Raw genomic sequence first — 22,024 nt, 5'->3', positions numbered from 1 at the left:
TCACCGCAACCATCATCGATGATATACCATAGTTGGTTCATGGCATGAAAAAAAAAATAATCCATCGGTATTTACCTTATTCTCCATTACATATTTTGTGGTTAATCTATGCCTATCAGTGATTCCCTGGTTTTCTTATTCAGCTGCCACCAGGTGAGCTCCAGAGGTATTGCCCCTATTTTTATTACAGTATTGCCTGCTAAGTTATATGTTGATGAAAAACGGTGCCCAGCTGATAATGTGGGCAGTTGGGAAATCAGTCAATTGCCTATAAGTTAAAGTTATAATTTCAAATGAAATCTTTCGTAAGTACTGACCAGCACATAATATATCAGTTTGTGTTTTTTATTTTAAATGCATTCTTGAGGCTTGGATGAGAGCGAACACACAACAAACAACAAGTGGGGGGGGGGGCAGGAGACAATAATGGTGGGAGAGGGAAGGACAAAACAGTGGGGAACAGAGACATTAGGAGATCTGTGAAAGGGAGAGATATGGGATGGGGAACAGGGGGTAAACAAGATGGAAAACACAGGGACTTTCAGGACCTTGCATGACAGGGACCTTTTGGGAAGGAATGCAGGGAATTTGAAGGAGGTGGGTTTTGGGTGGATTAATGGGGGTAGAAAATATCGAGGACTTGGATGGGGAACAACAAGAGGTGATGGTGAACAGCTGTTTTGAAGGCCTGGAGAGAAGGATGGGATTGAAGAGAGTGTGGGAGCTTATTTCAAAGGCAGGAAAAAAAGAGGTATGAAATGGTAAAGGTGAGCAGTAATTCGTGATTTTGGTAGTTTTACGAGAAGGGGGTTGCTGGCGGACCTTGAGTGCCCTGCGGAAATATAGGGGAGACATATCGCAGACAGAGCGGGGGGGGGGGTGAAACTTGAGAGGAGATGAGAGGAGGCTGAGACAGACACCCAATGACTCAGCCTCACCACAGGAGATACCAATGATCCTAAATGCCTTGGTTTCCACAGCATAAAACCGAGAAAGGAGAGGGGCAGGAGCTCCAGCCCAGAGGGGAGAACAGTACTCCATCAGGCTGTGGACGAAAGCTTTGTATGTGGTTAGGAGCCCAGGTGGGCCAAGGAAGGACTTTGCACGATGGTGGATTCCCAGTCGGCGACTGACTGGAGGCCAGGTTGGAAATGTGGCTTTCCCAGGAAAGATCATGGCAGACAGTGAGACCCAGAAGCTTGAATGAAAGGACTTCTTCATGAGGATTGTTGAGAAAGTAGATTGGGGAGGGGGGTGGGTGGGGGTGGGTGGGGGTGTTCCGAACGGTCCTTTCGGGGAGACGTAGTGAGATTTGTCAGGACTGAAAGACATGTTCCACATATTGGACCAGTTGGTGATTATTTTCAGATCTGCAGTGAGCGAAGAAGCCACTGTTTGCCAGTCTGTGGGATGACAGATGGTACAGCAGAGGGTGGAGTCATTAGCAAAGAGATAACGAGGATTCTCCAGAGTCGGAGCGATTATTGATGAAAAACCAGAAAAAGAACAGGGCCCAGAACGCTGCCTTGAACTCCATCCTGGACAGGAAGAGGAGATGAGAGAACTCCTTTTACGGCCACGCATTGGTTACAACAGGAGAGGAAGTCTGTGCCATGAGTGGAGATGGCCTTGGATACCACAGGCAGAGAGTTTGGTGAGCAAGGCAGGGTACCAGACTGTTGAAAGTATGCATTATGTCTCAGGATACAGAAAGTGATGGATTTCAGACACAATATTTCGATGCGAGCACGGAGTTTAGGCCTTCAGTCTTTTCACGTGCAGTGTCAGCAGTGTGGCCATTTGAGGTAATGGAGGGGGAACATATACCACAAACAAGATTTGATTAGATGCCACCAGGATTTGGAGGAGGGAAAGAGGTTTTGAGGGTTCAGACTTGAGATGAGAAAGATGTTGTTTTCTGCCTCTCCTGAGGGTAGACACACTTGTTCCGAGCTTTATGGAAGGAACTGAGATTGCCCTTAGTTGGATTTGCTTTCCATGAGGTGAAGACAACTTGTTTCAGGACAACTGCCTCGCCACAAGCTTCAGTGTACCATGGGTGGGAGGAAGGGTCTGACAACTGAAGATGAGAGGGGATATATCTGTACATGAGAGCTAGTTTCTTTGAAAGAATTCCCAGGATAAGTTTATGTTTGAGAAAGTAGCGATTGGAGACCAGTATTGAAGTTCGTTGGCTGCTTGAAGATCCTACCAGTCAGCCTGAGTGAAATGCCAGATTTGACAGCACTGAGGGACTATCTATCACACATCCTGGGTGTAATAGTGATTGTTGCTGTGGGTTGTCTCACATGGTAAAGTCACATAATCCGCAAAGAGAAACCATCCACCTGCCACTGATTCTTCCCGCTAATGCAAAACATTTATTGGAGAAGGTGGAGTCATGAGTGGAATGGGTGGAGAAGGCAGAGTCATGAGTGAGTGAGTGAGTGGGTGGAGTGGTAGACAGGACCAGGTGGGTGGGTGGAGTCAGCGACATGTGGGTGGAAAAGGGCGGGAGGCAGAGTCGCAGGCAATGACAGAACGGCGGGAGTAGAAGGCGGAGTCAAGAGTGAGTGGGCGAAGATGGGTCGGTGAAGAAGACGGAGTTACCAGACAGGCAGCGAGATCGATCCCAGGCCGGACAGAGAACGGGACAGCTGACGGCAGCGATGGGCAAGACACCAAAACCGGAACAATGCACGGCCTCACCACCCGTTATTTATAGACCCTGGGGTGCAGGGTGGGGATTTACCTCAAAACGATGTCGTTGCCCAAATCAGCCTCTCTGATTGAGCTCAGACCACTACGCGGCCCGGCCGTGATGGTCGGAAGTGGCTTCACTCCACTTCCGGCAAGATAACTCCAAGCTGCAGAATCGCCCCGCACCGAACTCCACGTCATGAATTGCCTTGCACTGATCTCCTGGACCGTGCCCCGGCGACCGGCCGAGGGTCATGTCGGCCCTGCATGCATGCCGGGGCACCCCCATTAGTGCTGATCAATGCCTGCTCTGTGCTGCGCCACGCGGCCTGAGAGAACCTAGCTGCACAGCACGTCTCTACCTGATCGCGGCTTCGCCGGGCGGAGAGGCGAGACGTCCGCCGTCCGTGAGGAACACCCGTGGCCGCCAGTGAGGACTGACGGTAAGGTGAGAGAGTAAACCCATGCACAGATGGTAAGATGTTAGGATAATCCCATGCACAGACCAGGACAAGATGTTTGCCATTCATACGCTGCTGTGTGCGATAAGGTATCACGGCTGCGTACGGGTTTGCCCGCCATCGAGCACTTTCCGTACGTGCGGACCGGTCATGAAACGCGTGGCCATGTGTGTGCTTGCCCTTATCTGCTCTCGTGTTCTTGGTGTGTGCCATTCTTGCCTTGCTCTGTTCGATAATAAGGTTTTATGATCTAAGCACGGCTCCGCCCGCCATCGAGCATGTTTCATACAGTATGCGCGGATCCGCCATGGCCCACATGGTCAGCGGTCACGTTCGCCTGATTCTGCTATTGTGGGCATGGGGCCAACCCCGATCTGTGTCAGGAATTGAGGGGAATGATCGGAGATAATAATTAGATTGAGGTTTGGAATGAAAAATAATATAGGTATAAGCATCAGAGGAACAAATGGAGGGAAAGGAGGATGCATAGATAATTAAATCCAGAAATTGGTTGAAAAAGAATGTGCCACCTGTATCTTAAACACTTGTGTCCTGTGCAAAGCGGCGTGGTTGTTGTTTTTCTATTATCGGCCTCTGACAATGTAGTGATTGGCACCAAGCTGCCAGCCACGCTGTCGCTGATATTGGGTCATTTGCTGATGTGTTGTGAAGAACAACATCCGTGCAGCCTCGTTAAGAGATATTCATTTGATTTTTTCTTTGCGACAGACACATTTACACACATTTCTTTCGTGAGCTCTGAAGCCCGCCCTTATTTTTCCTCAGCAATGTCAATGCACGTATTTCTTTCGTGAGCGCCGATGCCCACCTTTTTTGAGAGCGCGTGGGTCATCATGGTAACAGTGCGCAAGTGGGGCGGGGTGAGCTTGGGGCAGACTCTGCGCCTGCCGAGACGGCCCACAGATATAAAACGAACTGGAGCTCCGTTCTGAGGCGAGAGAAGTAAGAGGAGGGAGAAGAAGGCACAAGGAAGAAGTGAGCCAGAGAGGAAGCGTGCGAGCCGCAAGTGAGCAAGCGAGCATGTGGGTGCCTGACCAGCGCCAACAATGAGACATTTTGTCCTTCCCAGTGCTTGAGCAAGCGAGCGTGTGGTGCGCGTGTGGGTGTGCAGCACCGACGAGTGAGGCACGGGTCGGTCACCAAATGTGAGGTGCGAGTCAGTCACCGGACCGTGTGGGTCACTGGACATCAGTTTCGTGAAGCGTGAGAAGCTGCCCGTGTGGCAGCACCAGGGTCTAAAACCATGACAGACGATCTCGGTGCCCTCCCAGACATCGAACGGCATTCAAGGCTGTCCGCGAGAGGGGGCACGGCAAGACTGGGTGCTGGCGACGGACGTGACACGCACTCTCATATTTCAGGACGTTTTCACTTCATGGCCAACTACTCTCTGGTGAACGAGATGACTCTCCCCCCCCCCCTCGAATGATCTACTGAGTACCCTTGTATGTGTTTAGCTGTAAGTTAACCCCCGATAAGCATCTGCTCTCTGTCTCTTTCCCGGCATTTTGATTGATTTTGCCTGAGAAATTATTCATTTTGGTTGCTTTGAAATTAATTCATTTATTTACCTCAGAAAATAAAATTCTTTTTATTTATTTATTTTATTACGAATAAATCATTTGTTGATTTCCAACCTGTCCATGTTTGTCCTTTCCTTCTATTGGTCTAGCATTGTCCGAACCGAGATAGACTGTGAGGTAATTAACAGATTTGACCAAAAATCGTCGGCACGCACCAGTGGTTAAAATGCTCGGCCGCCCTAATTAAAATCTAATCAGATAATATTGGTGCTTTGCCGAGGGCACGCTCACCGCTCAGATGACCACGTGACCTCTAGTTAAATGGAAGAATTAGACGGACACTGGAACTCGTGGTTAACTGGGTGGCGTTCGTGGTTTTAAAATAACCCTCTGTACCTCAACGTTAATTGTGAGCGGTGGCACCAGGTCTGGCTCTACCGAGGACAACCGGGGATTAATCCCCCTGAGTGACAAGCTGGTGTCTCGGTACCCGTGGCCACAACAATATATATTTATATGAATATATATATATATATATATATATATATATATATATATATATATATATATATATATATGTATATGTGTGTGTGTTGAGATCAGGTGATGTCTGCACTGATTGAAATCAAGTTCTGTCCACACCAATCTTGCGTAGAGAAGAGTTTAAATCACATCAAAACATATGCATTTGAAGAGAGGTGAGGAACACACACTAGTCCATCTAACCCAGCTCTGGCAAGCTCGGTTCAGCTCTGCCTTTATATACAACTAGCTGAAGTACCCGGTAATACCTCGGAAATTTGCCCTATTTTCCTCACGCTAGTTAGAATGAGGCATTAGTTGTATGGAGAAAATTTGGAAGGCTCCTTTTATTCCTCAGATTTATGGAAGGAAGGCTTTATGCTGCCGTAATCCTCAGATAGGTCATAGTTGAAGGTGGCCTTGAGCCACTCAATGTTTCCAGCAGCAGTGGAAACTGTCCTTGATGTCCTGCCAAAACCCAGACCTAGAAAGCTGGAACGTGAGTTTTGTGCTTTTCTCGCCCGTCGGTGTGATGCTCTATTTGCAGTTAGGCGACTCTCTCTCTCTCTCTCTCTCTCTCTCTCTCTCTCTCTCTCTCTCTCTCTCTCTCTCTCTCTCTCTCTCTCTCTCTCTGTCTGTCTGTCTGTCTGTCTGTCTGTCTGTCTGTCTGTCTGTCTGTCTGTCTGTCTGTCTGTCTGTCTGTCTGTCTGTCTGTCTGTGTGTGTGTGTGTGTGTGTGTGTGTGCAGCTGACTCCGCTAGCCTGGCTCTTTCATGAGCAGATCTATCAGCAGTGAGCTGTTGCCGTGCACGTGCAGTTCGAGAATTCAAATAACAGGAGGAGAATGTGTCTGTTTAAAAAGTCAACGAATACAAACATTTTGTATTTCAAAAAACCCTAGCGTTTTTAACCATGAAGCCTTTTGTTATGATTAATACGCCGGCGCACTATTCGAAAGCCATTTTTTCATTTTAATGGAAAGCCACTTAGTGCATCCTGGAGCTGAATGTTAGGTCTATATGTGTGTAAAGTTTCATCAAGATCGGTTCACTGGTCTAGGAGCTTATTGGTTACAAACAAACAAACAGACAGAAGGACTGCCATTTATATAGTAGATTTTACTCTGACCCTTGTATGACTGCCTGTCAACATAATTTATCTTGTTTCCTTTAGGAGAGTTCAAAAGTACAGAATCAGTTCTTTCCCTTCTTTGTTCTGCAGCTCCCTTTCATTATCTTGACTAATAGCAAGGCCTTTTTCCTGTCAATGTCTTGCTCAAGCAAGGCCAGTGCAAAGCAAGGTCACCCCAGTAAGTGCTGGGACATTCAGCCTTTGTTACTTCCTGAGTGTTCAACAAGGCCAGCTGTTTTCTCTCTAACGATGCTAATTGTTGGCAGGGTTTAGCCTTTCCCTGAACCGGCAGTGCAAGGATGTTGGCAAGAACAATTGTGACTTGCTTGGGACATGTACAGTGTCTCCACATATGTATGTATATATATATATATATATATATATATATATATATATATATATATATATATATATATATATATATATATATATATATATACTCCACTGGTCAAAAGTTTTAGAACACCCCCATTTTTCAGTTTTTACTGATATTTAAGCAGTTCAAGTCCAGTAAATAACCTGAAATGGTACAAAGCCAAGCGGTAAACTGCCAGAGGTTTAAAAAAAAAAAGAAAGAAAAAGGTTTAGGTTACCAAAAACTGAAAAATGTCACTTTCAGAGTTGTTAAAAAGGCCCTTTTCAGGGAACAAGTAATGGGTTAGCAACTGCAGCTGTTCTGCAGCAATGGAAGTAAATTTCGTCTTGAAAGTTGATGCAAACAATTCCTACAGGTGTCCGAACTTTTGTTGATTAGTTATAAATACTTTGTCTGTATAAAAGCAGTGTTGGAACAGACTGTGTTGCTACACCCGCTGAAGCATTATTTGGAGAATATTGCATTGCAGGTAGTAGTATATTGCTATCATGGTGAGAAAAAGACAATTAACAAAGGAAGACAGACAGATGACTATAACCCTTAAAAGTGTCGGTCTTTCCTTGAGGGAAATTGCAAAGAAACCAAGGTGTCAGTGTGTACAGATTCCTACACCATCAAAAGGCACTTGGAAACTGGAGAAAACTCTTACAGGAAGAGGTCTGGCAGACCCAAAGCCACAACACAATCAGAAGACAAATTTCTGAGAGTCAACAGCTTGCGTGATTGGCAGCTCATATGACAGCATCTTCAAGCACAGCTTAATACTGGTCGAAGTAAGGAAGTCTCAGTTTCAACTGTGAAGAGAAGACTTCGAGCTGCAGGTTTGACAGGTCGAGTGGCAGTAAAAAAGCCATTGCTAAGATCGCAAAATAAGAAAATGAGGCTTGCCTGGGCATTGAAGTTTTCAGTAGTCTACCACCAGTGGACTACTGAAAACTGAAATAAGGTCTTATGGATCGATGAATCAAAATTTGAAATCTTCGGTTCATCACGCAGGGTTATTGTATGCCGTCGAGTAGGTGAAATGATGGTTCCTCAGTGTGTGACACCAACTTTCAAACGTGGAGGAGGGAATGTGATGATCTGGGGCTCTTTTGCTGGATCCAGTCAGTGACTTGCACACAGTGACTGGCACCCTGAACCAAAAGGGTTACCACAGCATTTTGCAGCGCCATGCAATATCCTCTGGTCTATGCCTAGTTGGTCAGGGGTTCATCCCACAGCAAGATTACAACCCAAAACATGCCTCCAGGCTATGTCAGAACTACCTTAGAAGAAAATAACAAGACAGTAGGCTTCAAATCATGGAATGGCCAGCAGAGTCTCCAGCCTTAAACCCCATCGAGTTGGTTTGGGATGAACGAGACCAGTGTTTCTCAAGGTGGGCGCATGTCCCACCGGTGGGGCGTGGCAATATTTTGGTGGGGCATGAGGATTCAGAATTAATGAATTGATATACGATCGCTTTCATAGCTTTGCTATGAGTTCCCTTCTTGGTTGATTCAGCAATTTCGGGTGGATTTATCTGAAGTATCAGAGCAATACTAAGAGGAGTTATGCGAGTTGCAACAAGATGAGTCTGTGAAAACTCTTTTCAAGATCAAAGGAACCATGATGTGGCTGTCTGAGGAGAGCGAAAATAAATACCCAAACTCGACGACTGTGGCAAGGGAAGTATTGATAAATTTTCCACCATCTTATTCATTTGAATGTGGATTCAGTGTTACCGATTTGCTGCAAGCTCAGAGAAATCGACTGGAAATCATGAAACGTGGTGATTTAAGGCTGAAACTGACAAAATTGTTCCTCGAATCAAACAAATCTGCAGCCAGCGTCAAGGGCAGGGCTCCCATTGAAGTGAGTAGCAATTGAATAAAATTTGTAATAAAGTTTTAATAAAGCCGTTTGAATATGTATGTAGTATATACTGAGGTGTCTCCAATCATGGTTGCGTATGATTTTTTTTTTGAAAATCAAAGTGGGGCATGGGACAAAAAAGGTTGAGAAACTGAACTAGACAGAAGGGTGAAAGCAAAGCAACCTACAAGTGCAGCACATTTGTGGGAACTTCTGAAACAGTGTTGGGAAGAACTTTCCCAACAACATTTGATTTCCATTGTGGAAAGAATCCCACGTATATGTTCGGCTGTTTTCTCTGCAAAAGGTGGCTACTTTGAGTCAAAAATTTAGAATAAATCTTGTTCAACAAAACTATTCCATGATTTCTCTTTTCTACCTGCAATTGTTTATTTGTTCTATGCTTTAATTTCAGAGTTTATTGATACATTAAACTGCTTAAATTTCAGTAAAAACTGGAAAAATCGGGGTGTTCTAAAACTCCTGACTGGTAGAGTATATTACACTAACGGGGTGTGCTTACACATTGTGTAAGCATATGGACCATGTTTCCCCATTGTCTTGAGTCACTCTCCTGTATTTGATTTTTCATTTGTTTTAATTTTTTATCATTTATTTAAATTTTCATTTCAGGATGATTTCCGATGGTTCTGTGATGTGTATATATTGTTGTGGTTGTGGAAATTTGCAAACCACCATTCAGGTCCCGTAGGTGAGATATCTCTAAGTACATGTGTAGTTAGCCCAAACCCGTTGTATAGAGGGATTTATGTGATTCATCCGGGCTGTGACACTTTGAGTTAGCCATTTTTTCTGTTCTATCTCTTATTTCAAACAAACAGCATCTCAACAACCACGCCAGCGCCAACCACACTACAACCACGCCACCTCCACCATCAATGTTACCACATCTTCGCCACTCGCCATTCAGCAGGCCCTGTGCGGTTACGATCTCCGGGCACAAACAGAAACCAACGGCTATGCTCGGGGGTTTTCCCACCTGTTTTTCCCATCCAGGTTCTCCGAGCTCGGTGTGGAGGAGGGGCGATGCAGAGGTCAAAGGTGAGAAAGGGTGGGGGCCTCTTTTTGGGGGAATAATTCCCTGGCTCCACACCAAGACTGACTCCCCCCGGCCCCCGCACGGCTCGGGGTGGAGGGAAAGCGAGAGGTCACGCCCCCCTTCGAGAGGCTTCTCCAAGAAGCTCGAAGGGAGGCGGGGCCGAAAACGGGGCGGAGCGAAGGGCGGAGCCCTTCCATAAGACCTACAAAAGGTGAACAGGACGGACCTTGAGGGTGGTTGGGTTGGTTGGTCAGTCAAGGGTGGTTGTCGAAAAACGTTGGTTGTTGGGTTGGTTGGTCGAGAGTTGGAGGGAGTGGTTAGTCGAGGGTTGGTCTTCATGGTCGTCTTCTGGCTCGAGTCGCGAGCTTGTGGTTCCTGCCTTGCTTCGTTGACCCGTGCACGAGCGCGGAAAACAGCACCGAACGAACCCCGTCCGTTTCCCCAAAACCCCGTCCGTTTCCCCGAAACCCCATCTGTACAGTCGAGCGGACCACACGAGTGACACGCGGCACGAGCTAGCGGAGCACGCCAGAGGGGCTCGGAGTTGCGGTCGCCGAAGGAGGACTCGACGCAATCAGGGAAGTCGCACTTCCATTTTCTTTTGGGGTTTGGTGTAAACCTGTGTATGTGTCGGTGCCAGTCTGGTGAAGTAAAACTGATAAGTGTTGTCATGTGCTCGCCTAGTCGGTAGTATCTCTGCGTCATTGTTTCTTTTGTTGCATTTGCTATATGTGTGCTCTCCGTGTGCTGCAGAATAAATGTGCATTATGTTGAACTGTTTTCCCGTTTCGCTTCGTCTTTTCTTTAATTGAATCTCCATCTTGCTTCACATAATGGGTTCGTCGTGGGCTTAATACGCCTGATAATTAATCGGAACCGTCGAGGCCGACGAAAACACCGCTCGGTTATCCCGATAGTACGGAACGGATCGCTTAAGCGGCCCATGTCCGGAGTCGACCTGCGGCGAGGTGCGATCGCCCGGTCTACCATCCGCGTGGGTACTGAGGTAGGTCGAGTTTGGCGAACAACCCTATCCCACGTGGGTGGCCGATTGGCACGATTGTGGTGAAGCCGAAAGGCCCACCCATGACTAGCTCCCGGCGTTCGTCCGAGAGGGTCACGACAGAATTGTCCGTCCGGTGGGCGACGTGCCGCGATTCGAGTCACGTGGCCGTTTGCACGCCGGCGGGCGCGAATTCGCAACTATATATATATATATATATATATATATATATATATATATATATATATATATGTATGTATGTATGTATGTATGTATGTATGTATGTATGTATGTATATATATATATATATATATATATATATATATATATATATATATATATATATATATATATATATATATATATATATATATAATATATACACTAGCATAACCTGCGCTATGCGCGACATTTTGGGGTGGGTGTGTTTGAGAAAGGAACTGATGCAGAGTATCAGTAATAATTTTACTTTAATGCAGTAAGTGAAATACGATTTCACTGTTTCAGAACCATTTTATTTACTTTTTTTGTACCATGCACCTCGTATGGTCTTTGAGATAATGTAAGCCGAATAGCACGATACTCGAGCGCAGAACAAAGTCGAAGATAGCGTGACACTAAACCACAAACTCTGAAATAATGTATGTATATGTATATGTATATGTATATATATATATATATATATATATATATATATATATATATATATATATATATATATATATGTACAATTTCCCCCCTGTTGTATTGGCTTCGATGTCAATTGGCACATAATTAACCCATTGTCTCGAGTCACTTACCTGCATTTTTTTTTCTTTTTTTCCCCCCCAATGTATTTATATTTTCATTTATGGATGTTGTACGACGATTATTATTTATTTATTTTCCTGGTGTGCTGGCTTTGTCCATCGGCACGCAAAATATCAGCATTCTACGTCACCCGGAAGGTACCGGTCTTTAATATCGGTCAGTAAGTCAGCGGTGAGAAATATATATATATATATATATATATATATATATATATATATATATATATATATATATATATATATATATATATATATATATATATATATATAATATGTACGTACTTTTTTCCCAGTTTAAGGATGGATTTGCAACGTCTACTTCAGCTTGACCAATTTCTCCAAGATCTTTCCGCTAAGAGGTAAAATCTTGCACTCCGTTGCTGGGACATTCTGTGAAACCCTTAAGATTTCCGTCTCGTGCGATCAAGATAGCTGTTGTCCAGCATTCCTCTCCTTTTAGCACTCACTGCCATTATTGTGGGTGAACTTGTATAAGGGATATCTTTTCTCCTTTAGGAACGGGGTATGGTGATCACGTGTGATATAATTATGTAAATTTGTCCTCATTGGACAAAAGGTGTGATGTGGAAGAAATAAAATAAATTATATTCATGTGTTCTCAATTATATTCCCTTGCTGCTTTTAATTGTTTTAACTTGCTACTACTGCTTTTCACAGTATAAAATATGGTGTTACTTTCGTACTGGAATCAAATTGACCATCAGTAAAATCTCGTTTTACAGTTTTTTGATCTCCATAGTGATGTCGATGAACATACAAGTAAGATAAAATTGTGTCTTACTAAATCGTATGTGCTATATCTCTCTGAAATACATATAACCAAGACTGGTATCTCCAATGTTTAAATGAAATTGCCCAGCTACTAAAGAGAAGGACGCATTGCTGGCGCCTCATTGTCTTGCAGAAAGTAATCCACCCTGTCTCTGTGTTTTGTCCAAACCATGTTATCACCCTCTCCTCAAGGCTGAACTGGTATTCACATTACTTCATGTCTCGCCCTTCCCTGACATTTACTGTCCAAAATGGTATAAAGAGGATTGCTATCTGAATTTTGAGCAGAAAGAGGATCATGTTTGATATTGCTTATCTTGTTTATTCTCTTTCCCATGTGCATGTTTCTTGTTGTTTGTTGATGTTTGCTGTTGATAAATGGTCTCAGACTGAAAGAGAAGAACTGAATTTCTTCCACAAAGTGAAGCATAGAACTACATTGAGGATGAGTAGTTGCCATATTGCAAGCATCTCCCCAACATATGCAATCTTTGTCTGTACAATATTGTTACAGCTGTGGAAATTCGCAAATCACCATTCAGGTCCCGTAGGTGAGGTATCTCTGTAAGTACATGTGTAGTTAGCCCAAACCCGTTGTATAGAGGGAATTTATGTGATCCATCCGGGCTGCGACACTTTGAGTTAGCCATTTTTTCTGTTCTATCTTTATTTTGAACCAACCACATCTCAACCGCAACCACCTTAACCACCACGCCAGCCATCGTCACCAACTGCAACCACGCTCCAACCCTCAGACAACAACAACGCCCACATCCACTACCTTTACTGTCACAACTCGCTCCCACATCATCGCATCATACCATTCCCAAACGCACCATGACCATCAAACCACCACCATAAACCCTCCACCACCTTCACCTCTCCTTCTGCGGCCATTCCCGCACCACCTGTGAGCACCGAGCGTCAGGCTGTCCTGGGCTCGTACAAGATACGCGCCGAGCCGCGACTGCAAATAGCGGCCTTTCCGAGGAGAATTCGGATCAGGAATGCTACACGCCCACTTCTGATCCGTCCAATCAGGAAGTGCGGGGCGGCTTGGCCCCGCCTCCAGGCGCGTCTGTGTGGAATCGAGATATGCAAATTCTAGGATCAGGGGAGATTCACGCCCCTTTTCCTCCGTCCAATGGGCGAGCGTGGCCCCGCCCCCGAGGTCATCCTGATCCGGAAATTTGCATATTGTTTTCTCCTGCCGGCCTATAAAACGGCGAGCGCGAGGTGAATGAGAAGAGTAGTTGTTGCGCAAAGAGTTGTTGCACAGAAGAGTTGTGGCGTGGAGAGTCAGTTTTGGTGGCAGAGAGTGGAGTCGGGAGACTGAGGCAGTCAAGTCGGGTTGGAGAGCGGAGTGGAGGCGAAGGCGTCAAGGTGGTTTTCTGCAGTCGGCTGAGGAGAATTGGGGGAAGAGTCCAAGGAGCTCGGGTCCGAGGCAGGGAAGACTGCGGTCGGCGATGAGGTCGCGGTGGGATCGCTCGTCACGGGACCCAAGCCAGCCAACTATTCTCCTTCCCCCAGGGCATCAACAATCCCCCCCTCTTTTCCCCCGCACTGAGATAGTGCGAAAAGGGGGCCCCATTCCCACCCCACTCCAAGCGGTGCCAACGAAACCCGCGAAGGAGCACGAAGTCGGGGCACCGCCACGCAGCCACATTTGCGGCTCATCATGAGGATGCGGGTGGGACCCCCCCGGTCTCGCGGGCCTGACCGCTCCTTCAGGTCCCGCACACACATTGGCCTATGGGCCCGTCTGCCCCCTTGCCTATGAGGGTGGCTTGTTTCCTTTGCTTTTGAGTAAATGTGTGTCGGCGCCAGTCTGGTGAAGTAAAACTGTTTAAGTGTTGCCGTGTGTCGGTCTTAGTCGGTAGTATTTATACGTCATTATTTATTTTGTTGCATTTGATAAATGTGCATTCTGTTTGGGTGTATATGTGTGCTCGCCGTGTGCCGCAGAATAAATGTTCATTATGTTGAACTGTTTTCCCGTTTCGCTTCGTCTTTTCTTTAATTGAATCTCCATCTTGCTTCACGTAACGGGTTCGTCGTGGGCTTAATACGCCCGATAATTAATCGGAACCGTCGAGGCCGACGATAACACCGCTCGGTTATCCCGATAGCACGGAACGGATCGCTTAAGCGGCCCGTGTCTGGAGTCGACCTGCGGCGAGGTGCGATCGCCCGGTCTACCATCCGCGTGGGTACTTAGGTAGGTCGAGTTTGGCGAACAACCCTATCCCACGCGGGTGGCCGATTGGCACGATCGTGGTGAGGCCGAAAGGCCCACCCGTGACTAGCTCCCGGCGTTAGTCCGAGAAGGTTACGACAGAATTGTCCGTCCGGTGAGCGACGTGCCGGGTTTCGAGTCACGTGGCCATTCACATGCCGGCGGGCGCGAATTCGCAACAATATGCATTCAGAAGCCAACAATGTCATTTTCATCTTCAGCAAATGCCAGTTGTGGTTTCTACAACCAGATCCTCTGCAGTTTCCACAAGCAGGAGGACACTTGATGTTGTGCTTCTTGCATGTGTATCTTAAGCTGCTGCAGTCAGTCTGCCAAGGGACAAGCCCCTCATTGCTCTCCCACCATCCCCACTCTTTTAGAATGAGTCCAACCCCAGATCCCTTCCACTCTTGAACCTCAAAGTACACATGGAAGCTGTGGTACTTTGCTGGTGCTGATGTAGGTGGTAAGCTCTATGTTTGAACTTGAGACTTGCCGGTAGCCATCTTCTCACAGAACTTCTTGTGCTGCAGTGAATCGAGTTTCCCATTGTAAAGGATCACCAACGGTTTCTCTGCTGCAGCTACAACATCATTGGTAGAAGCTGACTGTGCATCAAACACCTTGTTGTTCCAGATGTAAGGGTTATTTGTGTTCTTGGGCTCTGGGTGGACGAACAGGTCAAAAACTCTAAGCTTGCATGGTAGGACAGTAGTAGGAGGTCTATGTCATCGCCGACCAACACACTGTTGGTGATCGTAGCAGACTCCACAGCCTTCTGCACAATGATGAGATTGGAATCTTCTGAGGCATGGTGTGTCTGACAGTTCCTTTTATGCTTTCCCTCATTCCAATTACATTCAATTTTTTTACTGATTTCAAGACTTCTCTTCCTCACAGGATTTCTTAAGGCTTTTTGTCAGAGGAGACCGACATAGGTTTGATGCAAGTGAGCTTTTGGTGCAATTTGTTTGAAGTCATGATACATAATGCCTGTACTAATCTAAGACAACTGTGTTTAGTCCGCTATCCCATCTGTTAATATTTTCTTTTTCAGTGTTAAAGATCCCACCGTTTAAAAAAAAATATATCAGTTTAAAAATATATGTTAAAGATCCTACAGTTTAAAAATATCCCTTTTAATAAAAATTTCATCTCTTACCAACAGCACCTGCAATGGAGAGGAAACTTGTGTAGGTTTGGTGCTCAGCTCCAGAAATGTTCATGACTTGTGGACACCCTTAATGAGTTTGGGCTCTCAAGATGATAATTTGAAGTGGTTAAAGTTTAAACGGTGCATTAAGCTTGTTGCATATTTTATAAATTGATTAAACTGCTTCGTACCAGAATCCAAAAAAGCGTGACTTTCTTACCCAATAAGTTTTGAAGTTCGCTAAAAATTATCCATTGATGGAAAAGTGATTTTGCAACCAAGTATTGCTCTAATCGCAATGGTTTATTTATTTTATTTTTTGCAATAGTCTCCAGCTTGGATACTCTTTTTGAAAGAAGCATCCATGAAAACAATACTTTCTGCATAAAGAAATAACATGCTCATGATTGCACCAATGCACTTTGGTCATATTGTTCCAGCAACCATGGTGAAACGAGTGTGCGTCATTGGAGCTGGAGCAAGTGGTCTCGCATCCATCAAATGCTGCCTCGATGAGGGACTGGAGCCGACTTGTTTTGAGATGGATGATGACATCGGGGGGCTTTGGAAGTACCACGTGAGTTTCTCTGCTGACCTTCTGACCACTGTGTTTTAATAGAGGTTGTGGTGCATAGAACAGCAGAATGATGGTGGTTAGAAAGGCAAAGTACCAGGAGGTCAAAGGAATAGCTTTACAATGGGCACATGGAGCAAATGATGTTGAGAGTTTTGAAGTTCTCTGAAAATGTATCCATTGATGGAATAAGGATTTTGCAAGTAAACATTTAAAAAGTGAAACGAGCGAGTGATTCATTCTCCTCTCCTATTACCCAAATCTACTCTAATCTCCCCACTTACAAACTACTACAGAGTTTATTGTTCTCACACACATATTCTGTTACAGCAGGTATTTCTTTTGATGTCATGTTCCAATGTGCTTAAACTGCAGGAATATTTGTTTTGAAGAAATTGGGTATTAACCTTGATCACCATAATCCAAGTCAAATTATTTCACATCATATATATATATATATATATATATATATATATATATATATATATATATATATATATATATATATATATATATATATATATATATATATATATATATATATATATATTTATATATATTTTTATATATATATATATATATTTTTATATATATATATATATATATATATATATATATATATATATATATATACATCCTCTGGGATAACATTGGAACATAGCATTGCAATCCATGCAATTACAGTTGCTGGGCCAATTATTATTGATGCTTTTGTCTTGCATTCTGACAAATGGAATCCAATCCTTTTGTTGTGCTCCTTTTGGCTTTTTTCCTTGGCATTGCAATGTAATTTTCACTGCAAATGATAAACTGAGATTTCTCTAAATTATTTTTTCTTTCTTTTTTTTCCAGCAAAAACTACATTGTAGTTCTAAATTTTAGCCTCCTTATCAGACTTTTTTAAAATTATTTTTCAAAACTTGATTGAATCAAATGAAAGTTGCACAGGCACAACTTCAAGGTGCTCATCAATCCCTGAAAGCTTCAGCTTCCTACGTCAATCCTCTCTGAGGAGTAGATGATGCATGTTTTTACTTTCCGTCCATTATATGTAGAAGATGTGTTGTGATTGTGATGTCTTTGAGAGGGTCGAGTCAAAAAGTTGTGTGCTGTCAGTTTCATTCCTCGCCCAACAACCCTTATCACCCTCTCCCCATCCCCCTCCCCAATTGATAAAATTAAAAACACCTTGGTGATGTCCCAGTGCCTGCCCTATTGTTCTCCTCGCACTTTTGCCCCCTCACCTGAACAGTGAAGACGGTGATGAATGAAATGAACCTTGTTGTTGATAGAGCACATGTATTATGGGCCAAATGGCCCCCTCCTGTGCCCAAGTTCCATGTTGATCCTTGTCATGTGAATTTTTGTAAACATTTTCTTCTTCTTGTTGTTCAGGATGAAGTGATAGAAGGACAAGCGAGTATTTACCAATCCTTGGTAACCAATACCAGCAAGGAGATGATGTGTTTCAGTGATTTTCCAATGCCCACACATTTTCCTGTTTTCTTGCACCACACGGTGCTTTTCCAGTACTTTCAACTCTACGCCAAGAAGTTCCAGCTAACCAAGTACATTCACTTTAAGGTGATTTTATTTATCATTAAACAAATGGTCCCTTAATTTGTTGCCTTTGCCTTTATGGTGATTCTGTTTGAAATAGATGAAGCCAAAAAAAATAATTAATTTCTGCCTTCATTGAACTTTTGACCCTATATTTAACTTTTTGTGTAACTAAACATTTATCTTACTTATTCATTAATGTCGTATGGAAGGGTGGGCAGAAGTGACGGGGAAGGGTTGGTGACTATAAATGTGGATTTTGGACGCTTTCACTTTTTTATAATTCATTTGTTTGTTTGTCATTACCTCTTTATTTTGGCTTTTCAATTTTCTCTTTAATAAGTGGTCAATTGTCATAACTAAGGAAACCGAAATAAAACCATTTTCACATCACCATCTTCCCCCATTCCTCTCCATCCCCCTCCCAAATAACAAGTGGAGTGTGTGAGTGCAGTACTCGTATCCGAGCTTTAACACAAAACCGTGGCAACAATAATTTTATTCTCCTGTGGAATGCCAGTGCAGTTTAACTGTGGAAAGTCCCCACACATATGGAAGCAATTTGTAAGTATAATATTCTCGAGTTGTACAATCATTCAAGCATCTTGGTTCGCAATGCAATATCCCCTCGCTTGTAACATTTTTCATCTGCTTGCAAGTACAACATTGCTGCCAATTACCAGGCCACTTGAATCAACAGTGCAAATCACAATAGCACACAAATAATCTCTCCATTACATACATGGACTGCGGATTGGGGTTTGGACTGGAATGCAAGCCTTTATGGTTCTAGTTCTCACGAGGGAATGAGGAGGCTAAATATCCCACCATATTTGTGTGGAAGTAATAAATCGATAACCCTTTCTCATGTTATAATAAAGGTTTGTTGCAATGTTGATTTTGTAAGGCAAGGACAGTATTTAGTGCAAGCAATGTAGTGGTTGGGGGAAAGGTGAGAGTGCGGAAAAAGGGGGGAGGAAGGGTTCAAAGAGTTGAGGAGTTTAAACAAAGAGCAGGATGAGTATTTTCAATTGCTTTTAGATGTCAACCCTCACTTTGTAGAAACAAGAAGGATTAAAAGTAAAAATTGAAATAAAACTGCACATGTTGCTTCACATGAAGTGTTTTGTTTTTTTGTTTTTTTTAAGATTGGTTGAGTTTGGGGGAGGCGAGATAGAGAAACTTTACATGCTTATTTGCAATCCGTTTTAGACATTCTATGCATTGCTTTCATTACCCTCATCAAAGGAGAGGTTATTTCATTTGGGTCCGCTTCTTTGTTGTTTTTATTTTTTGTCTGCACAGAACTTTAGTGTTTTTCTCCGCAACCGCTTGTCAGTTCAAGACAATTTTCACCAGAGGAGTGACGACTCATGGAGAATGATTTAGTGATTATGATATGGTGTGGTGTGAATGACGTGAAAAATCACGTGATGTGGCAGCCATGTTGGAAAAATGGAAAAATTTTGGACCTCCATCTCTGAAAACCGTACCAAGGAAAAAAAATTGAAACGTGGCACACGACAAGTACTACTCATGAGGAATAAGTGATTTTATGACATCATAGGTGCCTTCATCATGACGTCATAATTGCATATATACAATGCTAAATCTGATCTGCATGAAAAAATTTTGAGGGTCATCTGGGGATAAAATGGTCCAGAGCAAAAAATGACATCCTTGGTCACGTGATTTTTTAGCCATATTGTTAAAAAAAAAATAACCTTCAAAAATCTTCTCTGAAGTGGCTGAACAGATCGAGGCAAAAGTGTACACTTATGACCGCCTATCCATGAGGAACAAGAAAAAGAGCAATCGGAGATTGCAGCCCCTCACCAGGACTTGTTTTGTGTGGGGTTTGTGTACTGGTGTGTTCCATTATTAAGAATAGAGAAAATGGAACTGCCACTTTATAACTAGTGGCAGTGATGACCGGGTACCAAGACATCCCGCTTTGATTGGACACCTGACCCTGACCTATGACGTTTATTATTATTATGAAATTGAATTTAGAATGTGATTAAAATAAATTCAATTCAAATCAAATGGAAGACCAAATCGGTACAGTCTTGCATTGGAGTCATCAGAAGGAACCCAAACAAGGAAAAATGAAATCGGGAGGAACTTAGAGAGGATTTGCATTTCAATGCCACTGAGTCTGGTAAATTTTGGCATTATCCTTGGTTGTCATCATCCAAGTTTGGGAATAGCTAATGGACAAAGCTTATGCTGGGAAGCTTGCCACTGCCTATCCAACAGTCAGACAAAGCTGTAATTTGTTGAAGGTGTTTGCAATAACTTTCCTACCCTTTCCGAAATTCATTGTGGGATTTGCTGTGACCACCAACGACTAGTACCGGCAGATGGGTCCTCTGGCTTAAGGTCCAGCCAATGGATGGTGCACATTGATGCATCACCCTGCATGTGAAACAGCAGGATGAGAGTTTCTGGCTGGGTTGAGATTTGAACGCTTGATTTACAGCTCTGAACGTACACACCTATAAGCTATCCTGCCATCCACAGATTGCAGAAAAACAATTTTCAAATGAGGTTTGTCATAAAAAAACTGAAGTTCCTATTTTCTTTTTAATAACATTTTAATGAATGAATAGGATATCAAGGGAGGTGCAAAGTGCCCCTCCCTTTTATGGGATGGTTTCTCCAGATGCAACTTTAACATGGGGCTGAAAATTTCAGAAGTAAATCCTTTGTACATCGAGATAATATGTTTCAAATTTGAGCATCGTCCATTTTGGCGTTCTTGAGTTTTAACGAAAAACCTCGAAAATCACATTAGTGTCCGTCTGTCCATCCATCTGCCTGAAATGTGTTTGCTCATAGCTTAAAGGCCCAGTCACACCTTGACGTTTTAGCCAACGTATGCCGATTTTTGAAATTTTTTTCTAAAACGCTGGCACACGTTGAATACGTTATGGGTAAGTTTTGATAACATTGAGAGCACGCTGAAAAACACTGCCATACGTCGTTGTACGCTGGCTTTAAACGTTGTACTTTTCGGTTGTCCTCAAATTTTTGCATGCTTGAAATTTCACGACGTATGCCAACGTATGACTCACACGGTCTGCTATGCTGGCCAAAAGTTGTATGCACGGTCTGCGATCGTTGACAGACGTCAACACATGCTACTTGTAAGTTAATCATAAGTTGAGACACACCGAGGTGATGTTTAGCGTACCCGAAACTTATTTCTAACTGATGATTAACGTGTTGTTGGCACGTTACGCGATCGTTGCCACACGTCGACAGACGTTACTTTTAAGTTACTCAAAGGCTGAAAGACGTCGGTATAATGGATCGTCCTTGCGTCAGCATCCACGGCCACGGCCAGGACACTTATTTGCAGCATTCTTCAAACTTTTCTTCGGCATGACGAGGATGTTCACACTTCGATGTCGAGCTTGGCTATGATTCCATTTGTCCATCGGCAGCGTCTATTTAAAATAGTCGAGTTTGAGCGTTTTAACACGTTCAGAAGAAACGCTTAAAATTTCCAAACCCCAGCGTCAAAAAACAAAGGCGAGTGACAGCAATTTAAAGCGTTCAATGTAAACAATGAAAATAGTTGAGTAGTACCGTTTAAAAGTCGTTGAGTGTAAAAAAAAATCCAATTGTTGAGCGCAAGCATCTACTTCCAATAATGGAGTTTGAGCGATTTAGCACGTTCAATAGAAACGATTAAAATTTCCGAGCGCCAACGTCAAAAAACAAAGGCGAGTGACAGCAATTTAAATCGTTCATTGTAAACAATAAAAATAGCTGAGTGGTACCGTTTAAAAGTCGTTGAGTGTAAAAAAAAATCCAATTGTTGAGCGCAAGCGTCTACTTTCAATAGTGGAGATGCAGCCATTTAAATCGTTGAGTGGCAGCCTATGAATAGCAAACCCCACGTCACCGGCAAAGATAAACTGCCACACGATATGGATAAGTTAGGCTATCATTGGGCATAGTTTGTGAACGCCGGCAACACGATAATTATTCGTTGGTATACCGTATCTATAAGTTATCGAAGAGCTCTATGCACATTATTAGTTCATCGTGCATTTGTCCAACCCGTTATGAATAGACCTAAATCGTAAAAACAAGCCATAGCTCATTGTTGAAAAAGCCCCATAAAAAATTAGCCGCGAAGAACTTCGAACAATGGTGCAAAGATGTCTCCTACCCATGGACACGCGGACGCAAGGAGGATCCATCATAACCCACACCCTCCCCCTCACACTCACCTA

The 22,024-nt window shown here is 43.6% G+C and overlaps 1 protein-coding gene across 7 annotated transcripts in view; it reads left to right on the top strand.

The window, feature by feature from the left end:
• The window catches only part of LOC147026203 (flavin-containing monooxygenase 5-like), an 88,123-nt gene that overhangs the window by 28,777 nt on the left and 37,322 nt on the right, over positions 1–22,024 (top strand). For 5 of the 7 annotated variants that reach the window (XM_085881380.1, XM_085881378.1, XM_085881379.1 and 2 more), the window contains 2 exons: positions 16,084–16,220; positions 17,613–17,801. In XM_085881380.1, the coding sequence (XP_085737506.1) occupies positions 16,089–16,220; positions 17,613–17,801 (321 nt within the window). In that variant the 5' untranslated portion in view covers positions 16,084–16,088. Of the gene's footprint in view, positions 1–2,943; positions 3,149–16,083; positions 16,221–17,612; positions 17,802–22,024 lie in introns of those variants that run through there. The other 2 variants (XM_085881382.1, XM_085881381.1) reach the window with 2 other exon arrangements.

Source organism: Eptatretus burgeri, chromosome 5, assembly GCF_056783735.1.
Source record: "Eptatretus burgeri isolate ZD-2024b chromosome 5, Ebu_testis_v1, whole genome shotgun sequence".
Classification (NCBI taxonomy): Eukaryota; Metazoa; Chordata; class Myxini; order Myxiniformes; family Myxinidae; genus Eptatretus; species Eptatretus burgeri.
This window is presented reverse-complemented; position numbering and strand designations above follow the sequence as displayed.